The sequence below is a fragment of the Microplitis mediator genome, chromosome 11, assembly GCF_029852145.1.
Source record: "Microplitis mediator isolate UGA2020A chromosome 11, iyMicMedi2.1, whole genome shotgun sequence".
Taxonomy (NCBI): Eukaryota; Metazoa; Arthropoda; class Insecta; order Hymenoptera; family Braconidae; genus Microplitis; species Microplitis mediator.
Genome location: NC_079979.1, coordinates 19481757 through 19498512, shown reverse-complemented (window position 1 = coordinate 19498512; position 16756 = coordinate 19481757). Strand labels below are relative to the sequence as shown.

General features: G+C 33.0%; 4 protein-coding genes and 1 non-coding gene across 5 annotated transcripts; 3 read left to right on the top strand and 2 right to left on the bottom strand.

The window, feature by feature from the left end:
- Positions 1-1125: 1125 nt before the first annotated feature.
- Positions 1126-3041, top strand: LOC130677983 (uncharacterized). Its single transcript, XM_057484926.1, has 3 exons — positions 1126-1550; positions 1786-1958; positions 2048-3041. Exons 1-3 carry the CDS (start codon positions 1303-1305, stop codon positions 2356-2358), a joined length of 732 nt encoding a protein of 243 aa, XP_057340909.1. The 5' UTR covers positions 1126-1302; the 3' UTR covers positions 2359-3041.
- A 968-nt stretch (positions 3042-4009) lies between these two features.
- On the top strand, positions 4010-6213 carry LOC130677969 (uncharacterized). Its single transcript, XM_057484912.1, has 2 exons — positions 4010-4556; positions 5351-6213. Exons 1-2 carry the CDS (start codon positions 4028-4030, stop codon positions 5800-5802), a joined length of 981 nt encoding a protein of 326 aa, XP_057340895.1. The 5' UTR covers positions 4010-4027; the 3' UTR covers positions 5803-6213.
- Positions 6214-9660: 3447 nt separating this feature from the next.
- Positions 9661-10782, top strand: LOC130677986 (uncharacterized). Its single transcript, XM_057484929.1, has 3 exons — positions 9661-10104; positions 10176-10244; positions 10395-10782. The coding sequence occupies exons 1-3, from the start codon at positions 9756-9758 to the stop codon at positions 10601-10603; spliced, it is 627 nt and encodes a 208-aa protein (XP_057340912.1). The 5' UTR covers positions 9661-9755; the 3' UTR covers positions 10604-10782.
- An 885-nt stretch (positions 10783-11667) lies between these two features.
- LOC130677978 (uncharacterized) lies at positions 11668-13190 on the bottom strand. The gene is made up of 3 exons (XM_057484921.1): positions 12812-13190; positions 11992-12171; positions 11668-11925 (listed from the first exon to the last, which is right to left on the bottom strand). The coding sequence occupies exons 1-3, from the start codon at positions 13182-13184 to the stop codon at positions 11801-11803; spliced, it is 678 nt and encodes a 225-aa protein (XP_057340904.1). The 5' UTR covers positions 13185-13190; the 3' UTR covers positions 11668-11800.
- On the bottom strand, positions 12300-12373 carry Trnat-agu (transfer RNA threonine (anticodon AGU)). Its single transcript has one exon. It is a non-coding gene; the product is annotated as a tRNA-Thr (tRNA).
- Positions 13191-16756: the final 3566 nt, after the last annotated feature.

Here is a 16756-nt window from a genome sequence, read left to right as displayed (position 1 = left end):
CAAACGCAAGCCTCCCTAAGGCTTTTTACTCCAAATACAAATTGATAACATTGTTTTCAAAAATTTAATTGTACCAAAAAATTATTTTGTTGACCACAGGACAAGTCTCCTTCCCTGGGCCAACGAAACCTGAACGAATGAGTGTGTTAATTATAAATATTAATCAGCGATTAAAAGTTTACTAAATGATATTTTTGAGGTCAATGTAAATAAAAACGTTAAAAAATTCATTATCTTATTTTAATTCCCAAAGTCCCAATTCTCACGTTTAAAAAATTTAAAGATAAACAATAATTTATTCATAGGAACGCCGGGTTCTCGTTGTCGCTGCTGCTGGTGCTGTAGCTGATGATGGTGTTATAGCCATCGGGCACACATGAGGCGACACAATTTTTATGCCCACGTATTTTTTTTTTATTTCTTTCTTCTTCTTACTCTCTTAATTCTCGTCTTCATGGATTCTCCAAGTATGAACATCTCTAACTGTAAAATTTCACAATTTTTACCTAAAAATTAAATATCTATCAGCTAATTCATTCAAAAAATTTTTACTCCAAAAAAAAAATTTTTCGAATTCATTAATTAGGCAAAAGCTTATAATTAAATTTTTTTTTAATTTGAGCTCCAAAAAAAAAAAAAAAAAAAAATATTAATTAAAAAATGAAATTTTTTTTAAATGGGAGGAGCTTTGACGTATCAGAGAAACTAATATATGAATGTATTAGTAAAAGGGCGGGTCATTGTAAGCATATATACATATGTGTAAGCAGACATATATGTATGACGTATAGATAAATGATTCGATGACAGTTCAGATTCTCTAACAAATTTTTTTTAAGTTTTTTTTTTTCTCCGAACGTTTGTCGTTGATTGGTGAGGAGTAAAGAGCAAAGAGAAAAGTGGTAAGAGGTGAAGAGAGAAAAGAGGAAGACACTGGACTTACACATGTGTGCGTGTGTGTGTGTGTGTGTTTGGTGGATGGGACAGGGGCAGTTACGATCGTACGGTGCTTATAGTCAATGCTCGTACAGTGGACCAACAAAAGTGGGGGCCATCAAAATTTCAAAAACGTACGCGGACCCCTTTCGCGTCGAGGATAAAAGGCAGCATCGTGATTCTTTCGGTCAGTGTCGATACGATCGGCGTAGTCGGTTCAACCAGCTGCGAATTATTTATTTTTTAAATATATAGTCATCAGTATTTATAAAAAAATAAAATTAAAAAAATCGTTACTCAAACAACAAAAAAAGTGAAGTTTTTACTCGTGATAATAATAAGTAATAAAAAATATAAATAAAAAAAATGATTAAATACGTGGTTGTTATCGCATTGATCGGTTGCGTTTGGGCAGCGCCCGCGGCACAAGAATCCGCGACGAAATCGCTGCTGGAAGACGCGTTTGACGTTTACGCCTCATGCGCATCGGAAACAGATTTGTCGGTTTGTCTAAAATTGAAAGCGCTAAAAATTGTCGATCGGGCTGCGCGGGCCGCGGACATCAGTATCGTAGATGGGCTTAAAATCGTTCAGACCGACGAGGCTAAGAGAAGGTAAGTGATTACTCATTATATACATCATCATGAAAGTGAACTGTGGAATTTTAATTATTAACATGTGCGCGCATTTCATTTATTACTTTCACTTGTTCAATTTTTTTTACCACCGATTTATAGAACAGTGACCGTTACTTCAATTTTTTTTACTTTTTTTTTATTAAATAAATTACGCAATAATTATTGTAATATATATGTGCACTTATATAATATATAAATGTATGAATTACAGTCGTGCCGATAACGCAAGGTCGTTGAATGACATCGAGGCAAGTTTACCAACAGAAATCGAAGCACGTGAAGCTGCTGTTGATGAAGCTTTGGTTGAAAGAGCTGGCAAATTCTTGTCAACTCACACCGTCGAGCTCAGTTTACCCGAAGAAGTTTCTCGGTCATTCGATGAAGGTATATATAAATATATATAAATATAAATAAATTGAATAGACCATTAATCGATTGATTGATTGATTAATTAATTAATTATATTTTTATAGCTCGTGGAAAAAAGAAGAAAATCGTCAAGTCATTGCTGCCGATCCTTCTGCTGCTGAAACTTAAAGCCGCAGCTTTGATCCCAATCGTTCTCGGTGCATTGGCACTGATCGCATTCAAAGCTCTGGTGATCGGTAAGATCGCTCTGATCATATCGGCAATTTTGGCTCTTCAAAAATTGTGGGGACAGAAAAATAACCATCAGAGCTACGAAGTTGTTGCCCATCCCGGCCATCATGAGGAACATCACGGATGGGGAAGATCGGCAACTGCTGGAGAACTGGCTTACAATGCCTACAAACCAACTAATTAATATATTTATTTATTTATTTATTTATCAAAACTAATTATTAACGGCCATTGACTAAGTTTACTATCATACTAAATGACAAAACAATCAGACATTTTTTTTTTTAATACAAGAGAGAGAAGAGAGAATGACAATTATGACGACACGAATTAGACTTTTTTTAGTTTTATTTTTATTTTTAAATAATTATTATTTAAATAACGCTCAAGACAGTACATCACTCGTACGGACACTACCTGGGATTACGCGATATTTTTTTTATTCATAATCTGAGCTGCCATTGATTGAGGGATTTTTGATCGGAGACCTTACGACTTTTGGATACATTTTTAGTGATTTTTTATTTTGACTTTTTTTGACTCACGGACGGACGAATAAGGACACAGCACTGGACAGAGCAAGACAGTGATTTTTATTGAGGACGAGATTGACACGCGCCCGGAATTATGTGCGGTTTCGCTTGGAGTCTTTTTAATAATTATTTATAAATTATCAGTTGTTTTAATTTTTTTTTATGTGTACTGGTCAGTTAACAGCAGACTCCTAGTCAGATTACCGTACAGACAGATCACCCCAATGACTAATTATTTATAAACGATTTTTGTTTTTCGAAAATAAAATCGATTCATTTTAATATGTAACTTATATATATTTGTTATTTATGAATAAATATAATTTTAATATAATAAATATTTTTTATTTACATACCTCAATATTTTTAGTATAATTATACATTAATATTAATTATAAATTACAAAGTACAATTATTTCCATAATTTTAATATCCAAATTTCGACTTCTTCTTTTTTTGGGACAAATTTTTTTATTAATTATTTGTCTAATTTCATACAATTGGACTTTTGTGGTAATGACGTCACTACAATATTAATCGTCCAAGAATTTCTTGCCCACAAAATTTTTTCCTACCCCAAGAAAATTTTTTTTTTCAATTTATTATACAAAAAATTTCTTGGGTCAAGTAAAAATTTTCTGGGGGCGAATAAAAATTTTACGCACCAAGAAATCTTTTTTTTTTGTGTGTATATATTTTGATTTTATATTTAAAAAATATATGACGATTTTTTATAATTTAAAAAAAAAAAAAAAATTTACATGTTAATTTTTGAATTTTCTGAAAAAATTGATTGGATATTTTTTAAGTCAATCCCCCCTCCCCCTGCCCAAATGAAGTATAGAATTTAAATATTTCAATAAATATCGATCGCTGCCAGAAAATCGACTAGGAATTTCTGAAAAAAGTCTCTTGGGTTTTTACATGGATTTGGACAATTTCACAAATGGAGCAATTTAATTTAATCACTTGATTAGTATGATATCTAGTGAGACTAATCGAGACTTTTGTTAACAACAAAAAAAATAATAAGCCACAGGAAATAATCTGTCTGTCAGGTGCATCCGGTGTATCCGCGATGAGAATTTTTCGGGGCATGCCGAACAATACATTCATTAAATAAAATATACATACATATATGAGTATACAAATATATACCCAGTTTACTTTCGCCGATGATAAAAGATCTGCCAAGTGAAACCGATTGTTCTCTGGTGGGTGAAATTTTGCTGCCGGTACGAAGCTATATATCCCCCTGGCACTTGCTCGAGGGTCGCTAGTACTCTACCGTTTTCTAAACTTTTGTTTTCATGTCGCAAAATGATAAAACTCCGCGACGTACTTCTCGTTATTTCATGGCTTAGTGTACCCACAGTGATAACAGTTATTTTGGAGCCCAAAGACAAAAATCATTCTGACAATATCCATTCAAGTTCAAATAATAACAATAATAATAATAATGATAATATGGACAGTAGTTTTTCGCGTGTGTTTTCGCAGTGCGTGGAAAAAAAAATCCACACGACATTCGAGTGCTTCAATGAGGGCAGCTTGAGTGTCCTAAGATCTATGAATGACGAGGATCAATTGGATTTCGGCGACGTCCAATTAGACAGGTGTGAGGGTGAAGCTAGAGATCTACTAGATCTTGATTACGACCCGAAGGATTTTGGAAATGTGGTAAAAGCTGCGGCTAGGATGATGGAGAGGAGAAATTTGAAATGGGACTTGGGTTATTTGTACCCAGGATTGATGATGAGAGTCGGCCCGGCGTTAAATGGCAATGGGATGCTAGAGTTCGCGCTGGATGGAAGGGTCGCTGGGTATTCTAATAGACAACTTGGTCCAGGTAAATTTTGAATATCCTGATTAAACAACTGAATTTGACCGAATTAAAAATTTTAATTCTGTTATATTCTGTCGAATTCTGCAAAACAGAATTCAACTGAATTGAAAATTTGAATTTGAATTAAGCAGAATAAAACCAGTTTAAAAATTTCAAATTCGTTTTAATTCAGTTTAATTCGGATTCAGAAGCAGAAATTGGAGAATTATTTTCGAATTAATCAGGATTAAACCGAATAGAATTATTTAAATTCGTTTTAATTTGAACAAATTCTGGTTTTCCTGCCGAATTAGACAGAATGAATTTTTAAGTTAGGTACCGAATTAACAGAATTTATCTGAATTAAATAGAATTAAAAATTTAATTCTGTTTAATTCGATCGAATTCAGTTGTTTAATCAGGGTAATTAAATCAGCATCCTAATTAAATTTTGTCCCTTCCAAATTTTAAGATGCGCAGAATCTGCGATGAATAATAATCCTGAAAAATTACTAGAAGTATAAATCCGCTAAAAATATTTCCGATGAATAAAAATTACCCGTTTAATTAAAAAAAAAATTAGGATCCTCTAGAGGCAAAATTTCGAACCATGACCAGAACTCAGTCGATAGTAAGATAACTGAGAAAAATGTCTTACCAAGTTCAAGGTCTAGTAGCTTTGGGATTTTACCGTGAGGTGGCGTTGAAGTCAAGGCCATTGCCAATGAACTCATTGATCCCCACCACTGTCCCTGCTACCGTTACTACAATCATTATTATCATTATTACTATTAATTACAAACTTTTGTTTCTTTCAGGAAGGATGATAATGAGAAGTGTCGTACTGCCCTTCCTTCTAGGTCTGAAATTCAGTTTATCATCACTTATACCCTTGGTATTTGGAATCTTGCTTGTCGTGACAAAGAAAGCTTTGCTGCTTACGAAAATAGCACTTATTATAAGCGGTCTACTTGGATGGAATGCATTCGTGAACTCACCAAACATCGGAGGACTTTCTCACGGTGTATCTTCTGGATTTCCTTATAATTACAATAATTTGAATGGGTTCCAACATCACTACGGTTATGACCACAACACCATTAACGACCATCATTACCCTTATCGTCCGTACCGAAATTTGGTCAAAGACGTCGGCGGATACAACCATCATGTTATAAAAGAAGTAGTCGAAGTTTATGACCCTGAAGCCGATACTCGGCATGACAGCACTCCTCGAAACGGAAAAAATTTTCTGTGGTCAAGGGACTAGTTTATTTACAAGAAAATATTTTATTTTTATTTTCTAAACAGCTGTTGATATTTGTTATGTTTTTTTATGTATCAGATTAAATTAGTCGAGTAGAAGAAAGTGGGAGAAATAAAGAGGCTAAGAGTACAGTACGAATAATTTTAATTATATTTTACTTTACTTAGAAAATAATTAAAAAATATAATATGTAATTTGATATCAAAGCTACGGTTTGAAACCATGAGGGCCATCTTTAACTATGGAGTGAAAATTTCTTTGAATAAGTGCTGCTAATAATTATTTCGTTCCCGATATCTCTTGTGAACTAATTAATTTATCTGAGTGAATGTTGCGGTAATTGGGAAAGCTTATCAAGATTTAGGTTTCATTAAATTTCACACGAAAAAAAAATTTTGTAAACAGAAGATAAGAGAACTTACGGTAACAAACTTCTACAGTAACATACAGATAATGAACAATTCGTTATGATAAAGATGTTCTTGTAACTCTAGCGAATTGTTTGCTGCGACTAGTAATGGTTTGTTACTGCATAAAAACAGTTGTATAACAATAAAATAATTAATTTGTTGAAATAACAACGTGAATTTATAGCACTGACCAAATTTTTGTAGTCATAACCTAAAATTACTTAGGGTAACAAATTAGGTCGTCCACATTGTCGACGGCAATAGCTCTTTTAACAGAGAATCTATCGCTTTCCATATTTGCTAATATAATTTTTCTAGTGCAGGGGGTCGTCTTTAACGCACCTGAACAATTGTCGCCAAGAAAATTAAATTTGTGACAAATAACCTAAAATTTGGCGATACTATACATATATTTGAAGCCCTTATTTATTTGTAGCAATTGGATCATTTCTTTACCACAAATAAATCACTCATTTCACGCAATTAAACTACTCAAATACACAGAAAAAACAGATATCTTGAGTCAAGAAAATATTTTTGAAGACAAACGTTTTCGGGAACCAAGTCAAGATTTTCTTGAGCCAAGAGAATTCGTCTTGGTTGGAGAAGATTCCTACTTTATCTGAGAAAATTTAGGTCTCTAAAAAAATTTTCTTGAATCACGAATATTTACCTTCAGTCGAGAATTTTTTTTTTGTGTGTATATTATATCTTTCTCACAATTAAATATTTATTTGGCCATATCCAAATATACGATATCTTTGGCTCAAATAAATCTTAGTTGGCTCAAATAAATCTTTTTTTCAGTGTAATTATAACAATCTCATTTGATACCGTAAGCTTATCATGTTTGTCACTGTAAAGAAATTGCTGGTTATCCCGTATTTTGTTATGAGGACGAAACTCTTTTTCTCCGTACAGAACCAATACAAATTGATCTAGCAATTTTTCAAATACCGATAAAAGGCTTTAAAAAATTATCGATATGGGTCTGAATCCGCAGACAAGAAAGTTACTAAAGTTGTAGAGTAAGTAGTCTTATGAAATAAAGTAATTGAGTAAAAGTACTCGAAGCGCGGCACTCGAACATTATTTATCGTATTTATGTCATGGTTTCCTTTACTCTGTAAAAAAGTGTTTAGTATAGACACTTATATTTTATGGTTTTTAGAATTTTTTTCCACTGGGTCCAAACTTTTCTCAAGATTTTTTTTTTCTTAACAATTTTCTAAAAATTAACCATAGCAGGTTATTTTTCCGAAAGTGAAAAATAAGAGAACTTCCCTACTCTATGACCCCTGTCTATAATTCGAATTTTCAGTAAAAAAAAATTATTTTCAATTCATTGATCTATAGATCAATTTTTTTTGTAGAAAAAAATATAATTGACTTCGCGGATGTTCATTTGAATAATTTCTAAAAAAATAGATCGAAGTAAATTAATTTTTCTTACATTGTTGCTTGGACATCAAAGCATAACGCTCTCATTTAGAAGCATCCAATAAAATCAACTTCCCATCTTGGTTACCGCAAATGATAGTCTTATAAAAGGAAATAAAACCATGCAATAACAATTATCACAACAACAATCGAACCCTACGGACCGTTAATTAAATAATATAAAATAATTCAATCCAATTGGTCTAGTTTCCAGTTCCCAACTAAACCGAGCACCGCTAATTTGCGCCAGCGATTTAAATTAATCAATCTCAAATTACTTATCCGTTAATCTAAAAGTGAAAGACGTTCTAGATTACCTTTAGCCGTCCGTAATTCTTCCAACTCCATAGATTAAATTTATACAGTAAAGTTTATCCTACATAAGCCAGATCACTGTCGATTTCAGCCTACATATCCTTCACCTTTATCCTTATTTCCCATTCCTTTAAAGTAAAACTAGATTGCACATAACACATATCCTGCTTTCGTTAAATCTTCTCCTTCCGCTCTATCTGCGGTGAACGCACGCTCATACTTACACCCATAATCTTTGAATTATCAATTAACAATAAACATTTACTCGGAATTGCAACAACAACATCAACCACATCCGTAAACTCAAATATTCCATTACCTACAGCAATTAAGTCTACATAAAAAAATAAACATAAAAGTACAGTTTCTTTACATATTTATATATGTATACATATACATATAATGCTATAATTCAAACAATCGACATATTATTCCTGCACTAAACTTAACACGCATGCGCAGATGTTAGCAATATTTGTAACGGTTTCATACCGGAATCATTTTTGAATTTTGGAAAATTTGAATTCTTTAAGAGATTTTTTGGAAAAAATGTTGACATTGTTGTTCCCGAGTCGAAATTTAGAGCCCATTTAGAGCCTTCTAAAGTCGGACCTATTTCGGACTTGGAGGCTCTAAATAGAGTCTGTTTCTATGTTAAATTAGGTCCGATTTTGGTCCCTGAGGTGCTACAAATTTCCGTTTTCGGCACTTGCGGGCTCAATCTAGGACCTGATGAAAATTAAAATTAGGTCCGATTTAGGGCCTGTAAGCCCTGGTTTATTGTAATAATAATAATATTTATAATAATCATCATAAATTATTCAATTATAATGAATCGAAATTTATTACGGGACTAATATTGTCGGACTTGAAGGCTCAAAATCGGACCTCTCAGTGAATGTTAGGACCTCTGGGTTCAAAGTCGGAGCTACAGGACTACAGGGCTCTAAATCGGATCTATTTAGGGCTAGAGGGATCTAAATAGGCTCTAAATTTCGACTCGGGTTTCTGTGCCATTCTTTCAAGAAATTTCCGTGCTTGTAATAAAATTGGTGCAAAAAAAATGCTCTGAATGATTGACTTTTCCCGAGCTTCAAAATTGGGGAAATTGAGTTTTAAAAAAATATTGTGATTGCCCGCCTCAATAATAACAGTAGTAGTAAAAATGATAGTATATGAAGGCCTACACTTAGTTTCGGTCGAGTTGGCTATTATGTTTAACAAACTAAGCCCAGCATTTAAATTACAGCATACAGCATTAGCTGGATTGTGGATCGCGCGAATGAGACAGAGGCAGTTGAGGAGTATATTGTAAGCAAAGCCTTCGGATCGTTTGGCATCCGGGTCAGATGGAGGGATCTACTTGTTCGTAAACCACTACGACATTGTTTCTGTAATTCAAAAGTGTAGCATTATTATATACATGGATTTTTTCTTAATACCCGGGGCGTTAAACAGCGCGTGTACATGTTGAGTAAAAAAGACGGGAGTAGGAATAAGAAAGAGCTGAAAAAACCAAGCAGACTAGATTATGGGCAGGGCTTGTGCGAATCAGACGCTGCAAATCGCGTTTCTGGATAATCTAGACATCAGGGAAATGAACAGGCCGTTGTTTAAATGGACTGCCGGTGGTTGCTGGTAGAGGTGGAAGTTTAATAGTCTCCCTAATATCTAAACGAGTATAAAAGAGTCATGTTACAGTGGTCGTATGCTTAGTTTACGCGAATACTTGATCTCCAGTATCAGGTATTGGGCTGCTTTTATTTCCGCTGGTCGTTTATTGGGAGCGAGATGAATTTGGTAGTCGGGCTCTGTTTGGCCTTTTTGGTGGCCGAGTGTCGAGGAGATTACGTTAAATTTTTTGAAAAATGTACCAAGGAAAAAAACACATTCGATTGTTTGAAACGCCGGGCACTGGACGTTTTGGATCGCGCTGTCAAGGACGATACGGTTTATGTTGTTAACGATTATGTGTCTATTGCCAAAGACCCCGCGGTTATTCCGGATTCCGACGCAGAGCAGAGATCCGCGGGTGACAACAACACGGCAATGACTTTGGACGATAAGCTCGAACGAAAGTTACATGATTACTTGGCTTCGAGGAGTATCAAACTCACGATTCCTGGGGGAGTAATTGAAGGTATTTTTTATTTTTCAAATTTATCAGTGTAATTAATTATATTTATTTTTATGATCGAATTTGTTTTTAAGGACGTGGTAAGAAGAAGGACAAAGGTGGATACGGTGGCGCTTTATTAATGGGAGGAATGGCAATGGCAGGTAATGAAATTTTCGTTTTTTTTCGAATTGATGAAGAGGCAGAACACAACGGACTCGAAAATTTTTGTTGTGTTTTTGAGTCTTGTACTTTCTGTGGACTTTTCCCTCTGTCGGACTGCAGACAATACATTTTTTTATCAATTGTTTCAGGTGTAATGGCGCAGTTGGCATATGCAAAAATAGCTTTCATCGCAGGTACAGCACTTTTGACAGCTAAAATAGCGTTGGTACTCAGCGCAATAATTGGACTGAAAAAATTAGTATCCAGTAGCGGCGGAGGTCACGAGGTCATTTACGCCACTGCTTCCGACCCTCATGGCGGATATGGCGGATGGTCAAGGTCCCTCGGGTCGTCGTAGATCAATTTAAAGACAATCACCAAAGCTCAATAAATCTCAACCAATCAATGATAGTTATTAGTCACGTTTATTTTTAATTTTGTATTTATTAATTTATTTATTTATTTATTTATTGTTTCCTGTTATGATCATCACTCATGATTTATAATTTAATAAATTAATAAAGCTGTTTACATTTACACTTGTCGTTAATTTAAGTCAGTGTTGACCTGGTGTGGAAAGAGTCCGGTGATAGTTAAATACGTCATTAGTTTTCTAAGAAATCAATTAGCTTTCAAAGACCTTTTCTCTTTATTAGTGACGCATTTCTTTCATCTCTTACGTCTCATATGCCGTGAATGTCTTTCATATTCTATGGATTGAGTTTCTAGCCGATTATGTCTTTAGTCGCGGCGACAAAAAACTTTAATTCTGAAATAAAGGTCAGGTCGAATTTATCATGTCGAAAATGGATTTCGTTTGTAAGAAACCTTAAGCTCGGAAGCGGCTTTCTTACTTTATTGAAATAGTTTTTATTTCAAGATAATAAATGCAGGCATTCAAAAAATTATGAATAATTTAAATAGTCCATTGGAAAAATTTCATATGGAAACTTCCGAAAACGCATGAAATGCAACTGAAATCTATATAATTAAAAATTCATATTTTTTTCTGTCTATGACACAGTGGCCTCATAAATTCTAAATCCCAAAAAACGTTCTGTCCAAAAATAAACAAAAATTGCAGCATCCGTAAGAAATGAGAAGATTTCTTTCTTTTACCAGAAAATTTTTGAATCGCTATTATTTTAAATTCCTTGACCAATTTTGAACATATTGGAATTCGAGACAAGTATTTTTGAAAATTTTTTGAATTTGTACCAGAGCTATTTCGAAAATATTCCACATTTTACTCATTTCTTAACTCACTTGAGAAATTCGTCCAAAAAATTTGTGGAGGTTTGATTTTGACCCGACCAAATTTACAAAACCCATGAATGGTTATAGAAAAATTTTGGGAAGTTCTGTCATGGGGCCAAAGCCAAAAAGTAGACTTACATAAAAAATCTACTTAATAATAATTAGGAATATTTTTTATTTATTTAGTTTTTAGATACAAATATTTTATAAATAAATAAATATGAAAATAAATATATAATGATTAATAATTTTTAATTGTACAATGAGTATGTGAAGATAATTATTTGGGCATTTGAGATCATCTCCTTCTTCGGTGACCCTCAAATCCTCCGTGATGATCGTAATCGATGCTCGAACTGTGGGACTGAGAGTAGCTGTGCTGAGGGTGTTTTACTATCTCATAAGAAGTTTTGTCATGATGTTCTGCGAACATAAAACAGATAACAAAATTTAACTCAATTCTCAGATCAAGAATTCAAAATAAATTACCTAGTGATTTTTTGAGCGCGATCACTCCCGCAAGAGCTAGAGCAATCTTAGCCATGACAAAGGCTTTACCAGCGAGAACTGCCGTCGCGTGGACCATTATCCATAACATGGTTGCTTTCATTGCTGCTGCCACCATAAAAATAATTCCTCCTTTGCCCTTCTTCTTTTTTTTACCTCGACCTGGAATTTTAATTATTTTCTTACTTCGCTAAAATAAGCAAAAAGTTCATGATATTTTGCAACAAATATTCAAATCTTTACAAAAAAACGGAGTAACAATAATTAACAAAAAAAAAATTTTCCACATTAGGCTCCGGGGGGATTCGAACCCCCGATCTCCTGTTTACTAGACAGGCGCTTTAACCAACTAAGCCACGGCGCCATTTGATTACCGAGAAGTCTTATCGTGAGTTTTCGGTTTTCAAAATCTCTTCACAATAAATTACAATAAAAAAAAACCAATAGTCAATAAATCAATTAAAAATTTGTCAATTGTACAAAAAATTCATACAATTTTCTCCCAATAAAAAAAATTCCACTACTAAAATCACCGAAAACTATTTTACTACTCACTACACGGAAAAAAAATAGTGGGTACTCTCTGGGATAGTACTGAGTATTTTCTGTAAAAAAAAAATTTCAGTACTATCCCGGACAGTTGTGGATACAGTCTAGATAATATACAGTACTGTCTAAAATTTTTTTTTACAGAAATTACTCAGTACTATCCCAGAAAGTAGCCACTATTTTTTTCCGTGTAACGAATTACAAAAATTAATAAACCGATCACAGTAAATCCGATCGACCCATAAAATCTTACCTTCTTCTACAGCACTGTCATCACCATCATCATAAAACAAATCAGTAATACTCCAGGATTTATCTTTATCGACATTTTCCACTCGACTATTCCTCTCATTACTATCATCAGAAATTGTATCATTTTTCGGTTTGCTCGCAAATAACCGACACTCTGGTGAATCAGCACGAGTTCCTGTGCAATCAACTGTCACTGGATCAAAACTACTATTATTATTATTATTATTTATTTGATAATTAAGCGTACGATGCCGCCGATAAGCCGGTTCCCCATAACTAGCAGCAGTAAATCCAATAACAACTAAAGCACAAACTCTAATGCCTTGTAGCATCATATTTGATGATAACACACTACTGACTGGCATGTTACCCATGAACGTATCATTTTTATAAAGAACGTAGAGAGTAATTAACTCCTGCCAACAAAGTTTGGAGATGAGAACTCCTCTTGTTACACCATACAGAGCGTGAATATGCATTTATGGATGCATTAAACACGTAATCACTGCTTCGTTGACCACTTACAGCGCTCATTTGTATACCAACATGATACACACCTACTCTAGTTACTATATATACGTAAATATATGTGATAATATGTATCTAGTATGTCTGTTCCTTTGTACATTGTATTTATATATAATATGTATGTTATATGGCAGCACTATTTTCTTTCGTATAATAAATGTATGACTTTGTTATGATTATTATTTTTTATTGGTGGATTTTGTGAACAATTGTAAGGCTATTTTGAAATGGTACTCTTTGTTCTAGATAACGACTGGCCGTGTGAATCAACGAAACGTTTAAATGAATTATTAGGTGGATTAATTACTAATCTCAAGGTCTGTTATTAAATATGTGTATGAATGGCTTTGAGTGATGGGCGATCTATTAATGTATGGATGTATGCTGAATTCATGTGAATAAAATATATTTGTGGGCAGGCTGGGTGGGGTGATGGTAGTAATGGGAGGAGAGCAGTGTGTGTAAATAGCTCGGTGAAAATTAATGACTTTTTGTAATTAATTACTTATTTATTTATAGGTTTCAATAGAAATTTATTTTAATTGTCTGCTTATTTTTTTATTAGTGAGAGGCTTTTTTGAAATTAGTTTGAGGAAAATAGTTACTGGAAATTTTAAATTGGCCTTATTTGGGATGATTTGCCCCATTTTTTGTTTGCCCCATCAAAGTGCTGCCCTGTTATGACAAAACGACGTATCTCGAGATACGTTTTTTGTATCGTAAGAAACTAATGCTTATTTTGATAAATAGATGAAATTGTTATGGCAAAACGCTGTAACTCGAAGAATTAAATTTTAACGTGAAGAAACTATACGCACATTTGATCAATATTATTGGCATAATTAATTAAATTAATAAAATTTTGATAATACCCTATTATTAAGTGACACTAAATAAACCTTTTTAGCTTTGTTACGACAAAACAGCGTATCTCGAGATACGTCGTTTTGTCATAACAGGGCAGAGTGAACTATTTTTGCTTACAAAACTCTGAAAAACTTCTAGAGACTACTCAGTACAAGATTTTTAACTTGTGAGTAAAAATATTTGGCCAAAAAGGCTAAAGTTGGCCGAAATTACACCGAAACCATAGAATTTTGTTTAAAGAGGCCAAAATTTGGTCGAAATTTCATTGGAGCCGTAGAATTTTGTTGGATGAGGTCGAAAATTGGCCGAAATCACGCCGAAATTTTATTATTCTTCATAAACAGGCCGAAAATTGGTCGATAAATTGAGTCGTTCTATTTTCGATTATTTTAAGGCCTCATTATTAGCCATTTTTTGGCCTAGCTAGTTTTCAGCCTCGTGTTCACTTCCTAGACCACTTATCGGCCGAGAAAAATTTTGAATATCATTTCAGCTTAAAATTTTTTACCCGGGCTATTATAAAAATTTTTTCAATGAATTTTATTCACCGGGCTACTTACCAATTAAAATTTTTTCCTCGACCAAAATTATCATATCCCAATTCAGGTAACCCCAATTTATGCCCAAAACCAAAAATGAATGCGTCAGTGATTTAAAATAAATAATCAAGATTGAATTACAAAGTAATCTCGACATTATTGCTCATAGTAATGATCTCAACCTCGAAATTTATCTTGAGCACATATATATGTACAATATAAGCGGTATCCTTTCCCTCATCGCGTCTTTCTCACTTTTACTCTACTTAGTAGCGCAAACGAGATTAGGTCAGAATAAATTAATCGAATCCTTTAATTGCTTTTATTAAACTTTCATCATTCAGGATTAATAGTCAAAAATGAGTATCGTACTCAGTATTGAATTCGGCATTTTTTTTTTTTTTTTTTTTTCTAAAGAGAGCTATGGCCTGAAATGAGAGCACTGAAGATTTTAAGATTAATTGTGGGTTGTAAAGTTTTATATTTACAATGAATTTCCTGATTTTTGAACGCAGTGAGTACTGACTCAGTCACATGTGAACATCCTCCCACAATTTACAATATATATAGGTAAAGATTGACACTGTAAGAGCTGAAAGTGGATAACGGGGTCTAAAAGTACCATCGCCGTTGGATATATTTTCCTCATTTCTTTTGTATGCCACCAGGACGATCGAATATCTTCTAATATATATATAGGTATATATTTATTGTATATTACGTACCATTGGTTTAACAGTTTCTCTATAAATTACTTTATTCATTATCACTAAATGATCAATGATGATGCATAAAAACAATTCAATAAAATTCCGTTAAATTATCATCGATAAATTACGTGTTTAGTTTTCTAATTTTTTTTTTTTTTATTAAAAGTAAATAGTCATTTTTTTTTTTTTTTAGATTAAGAAAGAAATTTTGTACAAACTTTTAGTAAAAAGTCGAATAATTTTTAGTTTACTTGAGATTTGTGACCGAGTACTTAAATATAATTTGAGGTCACGAAAAAAATGTATGGCGGGAATGGAGAATTTTTAAAAATGAATGGAGGAAAAAAAATTTTTAATAATGATAATTACGAGCACAACCTTCGATTTCTGTAGTAATTGCTTACAATTAGCAAAAACTATTCTCACGCATGATAAAAGTCTCGAAAGTAGCGAAACGGTTATTATTTTAAGTATATAAAAAAAAAAAAAAATAATAAAAATATTAATAAAGAGGCTCCGAAAAATTACATTTAATTTGTGTGAAAATAACGTGTATGTGCGATTGTTTTACAGATATCGTACTATTCGCGCCTTCTGAATGTAGCACACTACACATAATAAATATATATATATTTCATATATAGAGAGAAAGAAGAGGAAAGATGGGCCCTATGATATCCATGATTTCAATTTATGAGAAATAAAATGGGCCAAATTTTTTTTTTAAATTCTACTGAGAAACAATACTGATTCCTGGGGCAATTTGGGCCACTCAGAATTTCAAATGAAAAAAACTTCTAATTAAACAATTTAATTTAAATTTCATTCCAATAAATTTGTATTATTGTCGACTTTCAATTAATTTTCAAACAGAAAATATTTATAATCACTCATTAACAAGGTTCTAATTTTGATTAATATTCCAAAAATTTTTTCCCGCGGACTCATTTTGCCCAACATTTAAAATTTTCGTTTCTATGGCTGTCATATTTATTTTATTAAACAAAATTATAATTAGTAAAAAATATCACCTATGGTATTTTTTTTCTATGGGTCAATTCCCCCCCCCCCCCTGATATTACACAGAAAAAAAGAATTTCTTGGCGCAAGAAATATTTTGAATTATAAATTGAAGACAAAAATTTTTCTTGGCTCAAGAATTTTTTTCTCGCCTAAAAGATTTTTTTCTTGATCCGAGAAAATTTTTTCTTACCCCAAGAAAAGTTTTGTCTTCACTTTATAATACAAAAAATTTCTTGGGTCAAGTAAAAATTTTCTTAGAACAAGAAAAAATTTTTTGCG

Coding starts and splice junctions, on each gene's coding strand:
- LOC130677969 (XM_057484912.1), top strand. CDS start 4,028: ATGATAAAACTCCGCGACGTACTTCTCGTTATTTCATGGCTTAGTGTA. Junction 4,557..5,350: donor TAATAGACAACTTGGTCCAG/GTAAATTTTGAA, acceptor TGTTTCTTTCAG/GAAGGATGATAATGAGAAGT.
- LOC130677983 (XM_057484926.1), top strand. CDS start 1,303: ATGATTAAATACGTGGTTGTTATCGCATTGATCGGTTGCGTTTGGGCA. Junction 1,551..1,785: donor ACCGACGAGGCTAAGAGAAG/GTAAGTGATTAC, acceptor TATGAATTACAG/TCGTGCCGATAACGCAAGGT. Junction 1,959..2,047: donor TTCTCGGTCATTCGATGAAG/GTATATATAAAT, acceptor ATATTTTTATAG/CTCGTGGAAAAAAGAAGAAA.
- LOC130677986 (XM_057484929.1), top strand. CDS start 9,756: ATGAATTTGGTAGTCGGGCTCTGTTTGGCCTTTTTGGTGGCCGAGTGT. Junction 10,105..10,175: donor TCCTGGGGGAGTAATTGAAG/GTATTTTTTATT, acceptor TTTGTTTTTAAG/GACGTGGTAAGAAGAAGGAC. Junction 10,245..10,394: donor GGGAGGAATGGCAATGGCAG/GTAATGAAATTT, acceptor CAATTGTTTCAG/GTGTAATGGCGCAGTTGGCA.
- LOC130677978 (XM_057484921.1), bottom strand. CDS start 13,184: ATGGGTAACATGCCAGTCAGTAGTGTGTTATCATCAAATATGATGCTA. Junction 12,172..12,811: donor TGACAGTGCTGTAGAAGAAG/GTAAGATTTTAT, acceptor TTAAAATTCCAG/GTCGAGGTAAAAAAAAGAAG. Junction 11,926..11,991: donor CGCGCTCAAAAAATCACTAG/GTAATTTATTTT, acceptor TTATGTTCGCAG/AACATCATGACAAAACTTCT.